General features: G+C 36.7%; 1 protein-coding gene across 1 annotated transcript; it reads left to right on the forward strand.

The window, feature by feature from the left end:
- Positions 1 to 3401: 3401 nt before the first annotated feature.
- LOC138851025 (lysosome-associated membrane glycoprotein 1-like) lies at positions 3402 to 8545 on the forward strand (the record flags this gene model as incomplete). Its single annotated transcript, XM_070083142.1, is given in 2 exon segments — positions 3402 to 3587; positions 3807 to 8545. Coding segments are annotated over 2 exon segments (338 nt in total), but the record flags the coding sequence as incomplete, so codon positions are not given.
- Between the last annotated feature and the right edge of the window lie 464 nt (positions 8546 to 9009).

The following is a 9009-nucleotide window of genomic DNA, read 5'->3' on the forward strand; positions in this document are numbered from 1 at the left end:
TTTATCAATATATGGTTCCATAACTTTTTCACCACATCACTGTAGATACCTAATAACTTCCTGGGATCTTGTAGTATTTTGCTTCCTTTGTACACATTAAGATCCAGTAAAAAGCAACTTTCACAACCACATAAAATGAGCAGTATGAATATATAGCTGGAATGATAGTCTACCTTTGAACAGGATCAAAAACTCATCAGTGACAAGGTTCCAGGAAGGATAAAAGAATTCTTTAAACTTATGTTTCAGATACATAAAAACATCCCCTAAGCTTGTATACCATGCCACTTTCATTGTGCCTCATCTTGTCTGAGAAGTGTAATATATGCAGCAGCAGGATAAATCTGTTGATAGGCATGAGATCATTGAATGCCAGGGTACATATAAGGCAGTCAGTCAACTAGTGTGAAGCAGTATGGTTTTTATACACACATGTGGCAAAAGCATGATTATGGCAAAGCGATACATCTCAGCCACAGTTATCTTTCCAGGGTACATCTCAGCCTTGTGAAGCCATGATCATGGTTAAGCAAACATGTTTGCCATTGTATATTAGTAGTATTTGTTGGTTTCCATCATTATCATTTTCATTGGAGGTTCATTGAAATAGAGCTCTAAAAGGTAAGTTCATCAGCAGCACTACTGAAGGTACAGTTCAGGTGGATTCCATTGTTGTCGAATTGATGGGGATTGGGCACAAATTGTTTATCTTTGTGCCAATTCCAGACACAGTCTGGTGGTGGTTGCTGGATATTTTCTGCTGGTTGTGGTGGTGGTGCTAGTGGGTGCTGGGTTACTGCATGGAGAAGACACGGACCAGGACATACCAGGTGAGCATACAAGTGAAGAGGCCGAAGCCAGTTGTTTTATGGTCAGCCACAGGTCACACACAGAGGAGTAAGAGCATCTGCAAGCAGGTAGATATGGGTGACAAGTGTGTGCCCAGTCGTCATTCTGTAGAGAACTACCTTAGTGATGATCCTTGTTACAGGAGGAGGAAACGATACCTTTATCCTATTGAACACTGTACAGCTTGTTGCTCGTTTACTGGGAGAACATGGAAAAGGCCAAGCTCAGCTTGATACTGACCATTGATAAAATTGACATATGATAGACAAAGTTGAAGGGACTTTGGGAACATGTGATAACTATATAATCATGTCCAAATACCTTTTTCATTGGGGCAATGGAGGGGTATCAAGTTAACTTACTTACAGAAGGAACAGTATGAAGGCACTAGATAAATTCTAGCAGGGTTCTGTACAGTGGGGCATGGACTGGCTCCAGAAGGCATAATAAGCTGTCTAAACTAAACAAAACTTGCAAGGAAGGCATAAAACACAAAGATTTGCTCTGGTTCAGTTAGCAATGTAAAGAGGCTGAAGTCATCCTAAAATATTTTGGGGGAAGAGTCTAAAGAATACTAATGCCAAAAAGAAATCTGCAGTAGAAAATATTATTTATTTGAGAAAGTGATCACAGATAGCAAGTAATACAAGTAAGCTAGACTGAACTACCAAAGAGGAAGTCATATTCATATGAATGAAGTATTTCAAAGATTTAAAAAAAATCAGGTACAAAGTTTTATTACAAGGACATAACATAGAGATTAAATAAAATCAAATACAGTACAGTACTATATTACAAGGAAATGATACAAACATTACGTACATGAAAATGTATTTATGTGAAAAAGGCACAAAATTCCTTTTGAAAATTTTAGTGAAACAAACTAAAAAGCACTTCAATAATAGGTGATGAAAACCTCAAAGAAAACAAAAATGGTCATAATAATAATAAAAGATAAAGAATCACACAAAGTGGGAGTTGTGACAGTTGCTCTTTGCTGATGACACTGTGCTCTTGGGAGATTCTGAAGAGAAGTTGCAGAGATTGGTGGATGAATTTGGTAGGGTGTGCAAAAGAAGAAAATTAAAAGTGAATACAGGAAAGAGTAAGGTTATGAGGATAACAAAAAGATTAGGTGATGAAAGATTGGATATCAGATTGGAGGGAGAGAGTATGGAGGAGGTGAATGTATTCAGATATTTGGGAGTGGACGTGTCAGCGGATGGGTCTATGAAAGATGAGGTGAATCATAGAATTGATGAGGGGAAAAGGGTGAGTGGTGCACTTAGGAGTCTGTGGAGACAAAGAACTTTGTCCTTGGAGGCAAAGAGGGGAATGTATGAGAGTATAGTTTTACCAACGCTCTTATATGGGTGTGAAGCATGGGTGATGAATGTTGCAGTGAGGAGAAGGCTGGAGGCAGTGGAGATGTCATGTCTGAGGGCAATGTGTGGTGTGAATATAATGCAGAGAATTCGTAGTTTGGAAGTTAGGAGGAGGTGCGGGATTACCAAAACTGTTGTCCAGAGGGCTGAGGAAGGGTTGTTGAGGTGGTTCGGACATGTAGAGAAAATGGAGCGAAACAGAGTGACTTCAAGAGTGTATCAGTCTGTAGTGGAAGGAAGGCAGGGTAGGGGTCGGCCTAGGAAAGGTTGGAGGGAGGGGGTAAAGGAGGTTTTGTGTGCGAGGGGCTTGGACTTCCAGCAGGCATGCATGAGCGTGTTTGATAGGAGTGAATGGAGACAAATGGTTTTTAATACTTGACGTGCTGTTGGAGTGTGAGCAAAGTAACATTTATGAAGGGGTTCAGGGAAACCGGCAGGCCAGACTTGAGTCCTGGAGATGGGAAGTACAGTGCCTGCACTCTGAAGGAGGGGTGTTAATGTTGCAATTTAAAAACTGTAGTGTAAAGCACCCTTCTGGCAAGACAGTGATGGAGTGAATGATGGTAAAAGTTTTTCTTTTTCGGGCCACCCTGCCTTGGTGGGAATCGGCCAGTGTGATAATAAAAAAAAAATAATAATAGAAACCTTCCCAACTCTAACATACCAGAGATCCAAACAAGCCAAAAATTATACTAAGATTAGCAGTATTTTAGTGTATGATTGCAGAGGTTATTTTTCCTATACCGTGATTGAAGCAGTGTATTTGTCTGGGCTGAAATGTATCTGCTACGTTTCTGACTACAACACTGACTTGACCAAATTGCAGTGAAGGTTCTTGGCATCCTCCAGAGTGTATCTGCTGAAATGTTTTTTGTCATTAGTCATCTTTATCACTATTTATTCTCTTATCTAGATCATCACTGTAGATCACTGTTCCGTTTGCTGAAAGGGCCTCAGTGTAGAACTAAAATACTGGTATAGTACTCATATTAACTTCTGCTCAATTATCTCCATGTGAGTCAGTTTGCCATTGACCACAGTCTTTGTTACCCTTTTGTTATAGGTAGTTTAGTTTAGCATACAGTACTAGTTTGAATAAATATTCTCATATAGCCAATATGCAGTGTTTTGAACAAGCTGTTCACCTTTCATTTTTTATTTGGACAGGTGGGGGTGAAGTGACTGTGGCAAGCAAGGATGACCAGAAATACTGGCGAACCAATAATGAAAAGTCTTTCCGCTGCCTGCTGCTCCATGATGTGATCCTTACTGACAAACTTAACAACACTGCTACACTCCATTTTGATGAAGTCCGTGTCCAAGCCTTCTGTAAGGAAGATACTTTCAGAGAACGTACGTATTGCCATATCCTTGCAGATATATTCAGAAAAAGCATCATGGCTATACTTTCAGAGAAATATGAGTACTATATTACTACATCCTTGCAAATACATTCAGAGAATGTATTTTCATATCCTTGCTTGCATATATACTTAAATTCTTGTTTATTAGAACACAGTACAGGAGTGGAGTGTGAGTGACTCAATAGTTATGATTTTCTATCCATGGCAGCCAAGCACTGCATCCATAGAGTCCACAGGGATGAACTAGTACCAGTTACAGTGGGCGCCGCTCTGGCAGGATCCACTCTCCTCACCGTCATTGGCTATGCCATCTTTCGTTACTTCAAGGTGAAAAAGGTGCAGTATGATACCATGGAGTGAGGTTCTAATTCTTGTTAACGAGATCCTAGCCCTGTGTATTCTAGCTGACGACTTTTGAAAAATGCTACAGTAATCATTTGCCAGCACTGTTACTTTACTTTATTATTTACTTTCCAAAATTTAAAGCCTTGCTGAGTTATGTTTAAATTTTAAGCATGTGATTGATTAAACTAGTGTACTATGTGACTGAAAAAAGAAGTGCATCATTGTGGAAGACATTACACTTAAGAACCAGTTCAAGGTCTGCTAGTGGAAGGAAAAAAGCTTGAAGCAGCAAGCAAACCCATTAGAGGCCCTCAGGCTGAATTTACAATTCACAGATGTTAGTGAAACCTTGCACGACTCACTTTGACACACGTCATACTCCAGTCTGACCACACTAGGATAGAAGTAATTACATTGAATCAAAATACCTGTGTAGTCAGCTTTTTAAATTTATTATTATTAATCCCACCAAGGTAGGGTGGCCCAAAAAAGAAAAACTTTCATCATCATTCACTCCATCACTGTCTTGCCAGAGGTGCACTTACACTACAGTTATAAATCTGCAACATTAATACCCCACCTTCAGCTTTTTAAATATCTGCATGATTTTCATTATATAGATCAGGTATTTATAGTGACTGAAGCTTAAATGTCAAATATCAATGGCAAATAATTAATTTGTAACTTTAGATAGTCATTATTAAGATATCATGTTCAATAACCATGCAATACTACAGACAGGGTTGAGTCACCGTAAACATCAAAATCATGTAAGAGATGTTGCCTTAATTACATATATTCACTGCTAAAAAAAAAATGTTTACATGTATTGTCTTCCTAGTGCACACACTGTCAAGAGGCCTGATGCTGTGCAGTGTAATTTGCAAGCTGATATGTACCTGACACATTAGGCTACATCTAGACCCACTGTTATATTTGTGGGGAAGTGCTAAACACATAGGGGTTATACAGCACTTGGGAAATCAGAGGTAATGAAGTTTGATCTATGGAAGGTAAATCCAGTTCCTTGGGTTTAAAGTCTTTCACCATCATTAAAGCACCCCTTTGAAGTGAAATATATAGACTAGATTATCATGGTATCCTTTCTGGGATGCTGTCTGCTTACTGGCCCACACAAGGCAGGTCCTTACCTATTATTACCTTACCTTAGCTATTATATCTTGTCCTTTCTAGCAGGTTCTTTGCAACACATCTTTAAGTGATGTTAAGCTGCCATGACATGTCTTCCTTGATGCACTCTCTTCCACTCAACACAATACACTATTAAAGTTCATTATGATTCCTTAACGGTGTAAGGCAATGAAATGCTGCATTACTAGGCTCTCTTTTATACTTTATGTACACTTTAAACTCAGAAGTTCAGATTACATTTTTGATTAGAGAAAGTTACAACAAAGAATATTCAAAATGTTTCAGTGTAAATTATGAAAAAGTATTTTTTTTTTCTATATTCAAGTGATGTTGAATTTATTTACAGATCAATACATGAGAGTATGAAGGGTAAGAGAGTACTGACAGATTAAGAATATAGATACATATGCATTATTAAGGATACTTTTATTTCAGGCCATGTTTCACTCACTAGGCTTGATAAAACTCTTGCTGAATGATACATAACCTGCAGTAAAGTATCCTTAGTGCTACATACTGTATGTGTTCATTTACATACAATTAAATCAGTATATATACATGTATGTTGTATAACCTAATTACATCAGTACATATATACTGTATAATCCAGTTTACAAAGTTTTAACAGCAGGTATCTCTTAAAATTTTAAGAGTAAAATATATAAATTCACATTATTCTGTAGCAATGATTTTTTTTTTTTTTACTAAGTATGATGAACAGAAATACGTACGTTAAACAAATTATTAACTCATGCTGTGGGATTAGAAATACTGTACAACAAAATATATGCTCTCTACATTTTCAAGGCTAATGTAACCACTCAAAAATATTTGTTAATTTTGGCTTCATAAATGCAGGATTTTGACTTTGTAAAATAAAAGGTAATATCACTTCTCACAGAAACAGAAGCAATAACACACTGTTGATGTACCATTTTCAGTCTTCTTATAGGGCTAAATTTTGTGAATTTGAATAGTTGCATATCTGCCAACATATCGGTTTATGCCATCATATATACATTTCAAAAGCCAAGTACAAACAAATATTCAAAGGCGATATTTATTTCCTTACGTGTAAAGTTTGAAAAATTCTTTGGCAGTGTTCAAAGAACATTTGCTGAATGACCTCCGAGCATGTTAAATTAAACAATAGAATTATTGAAGTAGAAGCAATTGAGTGTGGTATTTATATAGTTACTTTTTATTGTATTTAATGCAGTTTAACCTTTTGTAGTACACTATAGCAATAATATATCAGCAATGGAGAATCTACCATGACAGTGTAGCTTAAGGAAAAATATAGCAATAATAGATCATCAGATAATGGTGTGCTCATATAAGTGGTCGTTTTATTAGTAAAGTAACTAATCTAGAGATAACTTATGATATTTAGCCATTGAAGTTTTCAGACTTTACAGACTGCAAGCAAACTGCTTGAGATTTGAATAGGCGTCCATCTTCTATAGCGGACAGTTGTTAGGTTCAGGAGATAAAAATGGTGATTAAATATTTTGTTGATGCTGATCATAAAAATGTCATTAGCAGAGCCCATAAAAACATATTGACAATGAAAACTCAGCTTCAGAGTTTCTACCTTCTTCATATTACATTAAGCATGAGCATTTATTTATTATTTTCATTTAATATACTGAGATACAACCATTACTATATTATAGCAAACTTAAAAACAGCACATTAGGCATTTTTGCCTCCTGAGTCCATCCATTTGAGAATGAAGGTTTACATAACAAATGTTACATTAATACAAGAATAATTTGCAAGGCATAATATAGAATGCTAACTGTTTTACATTCTGACTGTAGGTGCAAACTATGCCTATTGTACCTTCATCACCAAATGGGATGAGTGGGCTTGGGTGAGTCTAGATGGCACTGTTTGCTACATATATGTACATGAATTTATGTTTTTGGAACTGATGAGCTTCTTCCCTCAATATCTTATCTGTCCAGGGTAAGCAAATTAATTTTTTTTTTTAATTAAAAGACATTATTTTTGTTTTTTAACACACCATCCATCTCCCACCGAGGCAGGGTGACCCCTCAAAAAAAACTTTTATGAAGTTTTTACCTTTTATATTTAGTAATTTATACAGAAGGGGTTATTAGCCCTTTGCTCACAACAATTTAGTCACCTCTTATAATATGCATGGCTTACGGAGGAAGACTTCTTTTTCCACTTCCCCATGGGTTGTTATTATAATTATTATTTTCATTGTATTTATGGGGAGAGTACTAAACCCATATAGGTCATTTGGTGTCTTGGGGGATGGAAGGCATTCAGGTTCAATTCAAGCAATTGGAGTACAGTTCCATTTCCTTAGATCCAGAGCCCCTCCCCAGCATCAAGGAACCTTCCTTGAGAGAATCAAAAGACCTAAGGTTCAAAGCATTACATAGAACATCTGCAGCATTTATGCAAGATAATAAAAAAGACAAATAACTTTTTTTTCTGCCTCCGTTAACATGCCTCTATAAGTTAGAGTTTACTAATGCTAAATTGAGAGAAGTGAGCTCTTCAGATTCATGCCATATGTTATGAGATTTGTTGTGTTCCATGCTTGGCCAAAAGCATTAATTACTATGGGAACTATATTAGAAAAAATCATGGTTTGTAAAAATTTTTTCCTAATCACTATTATTATTCTTCTATAAGGAACAAAATGCTGTGATCTCACATTACATTTTTTTTCATTGTTAGGAAATGTACCAGAATAAAACAAAGTTGTGTGTTACTATGTTGTACTGTGTAGGCCATAGTTGCCACCCCAGAGCTCCTTCTAGCCATTAGTGATAACGGCACACGTCACTTCTTGCTTTCCTTTTATCCACTGTACAGTATACTGTATGCATGCACATACAAACACAAATCATTGAAAACAAAGAAACAAACATGCGCACACACACACACACACACACGTGTATGTACGTACATAATATTTGAGCACATAGCATGTGTTAAGCCAAAATTTGGATATGCAGTGGTGCACCTCAAGACAAAGTGTAGATGAAGAAAAAAATCCTGTACGAACTGTAAAACTGCTCCCAGAGCAAGAAAATGAAGAAGGTTATGAAAAACAGAATATGAAAATGCACTTTTTGGGTATGGAAAGAAAGAAGACATAACTACAACTGTAAACAAAAAAGATGCATAAGAAGAGATAGAGAAAACCTTTTAGTATCATTAACAAGAGAATGCTACATCTATAGAGGCATTAGTTGTGTTGAAAGGTTAACAGAAAGTTTTTTCTTTGTAAACATTGTTGTGGAATAATGGAATGGTATAGAAAGAGGAGACACCATGTGTTGCATCCACTACTGTATATAATAAATTATTTACTAAAGACAGGATAAGCATAGCTCTGCTCCTGTAGTTACTTATTGGTAATTATACACAAATACAGCTGAGCATGCATAGTTCTACTAATGCAACTAATACAGTAAAATATTGATTATTGCTGTATAAAAATCTTTCAATATTAAACTTTAAATGTAATTTTTTAAATTACTCTAACTTAGAATATATGGCGTGATGCCACTTTCCTTTCCTGCTACTCTTTACTGTGTCTGGTTGGAGCTGTACCGAGTCTTCCATGAGGTGCCGTGTGACCTTGTGATATGCCCACTTATGCCCCCTCATGCTCACTTAGGTTCAGTGTGCAGGAAGGGTCCAGGATGCACAGGTTGGGTACCATCATCTGCCTTGGGGATCATTAGTAGGTAGCCTCGTAGTCCTCAGCCAATATTGTAGAACATCAGGGCTCCATTCATCACAGGAGAGTTAACAAATAGCCATGCTTCTGTTGTATTAGTTTAGGCACACAGAATAGGTTAGAATTCATTTACTGTTTCACTGAGACAGTCAATCTTATTCTTATATGAGAAGTTCTGCATGGA

Source organism: Cherax quadricarinatus, chromosome 9 (assembly GCF_038502225.1).
Source record: "Cherax quadricarinatus isolate ZL_2023a chromosome 9, ASM3850222v1, whole genome shotgun sequence".
Lineage (NCBI taxonomy): Eukaryota > Metazoa > Arthropoda > Malacostraca > Decapoda > Parastacidae > Cherax > Cherax quadricarinatus.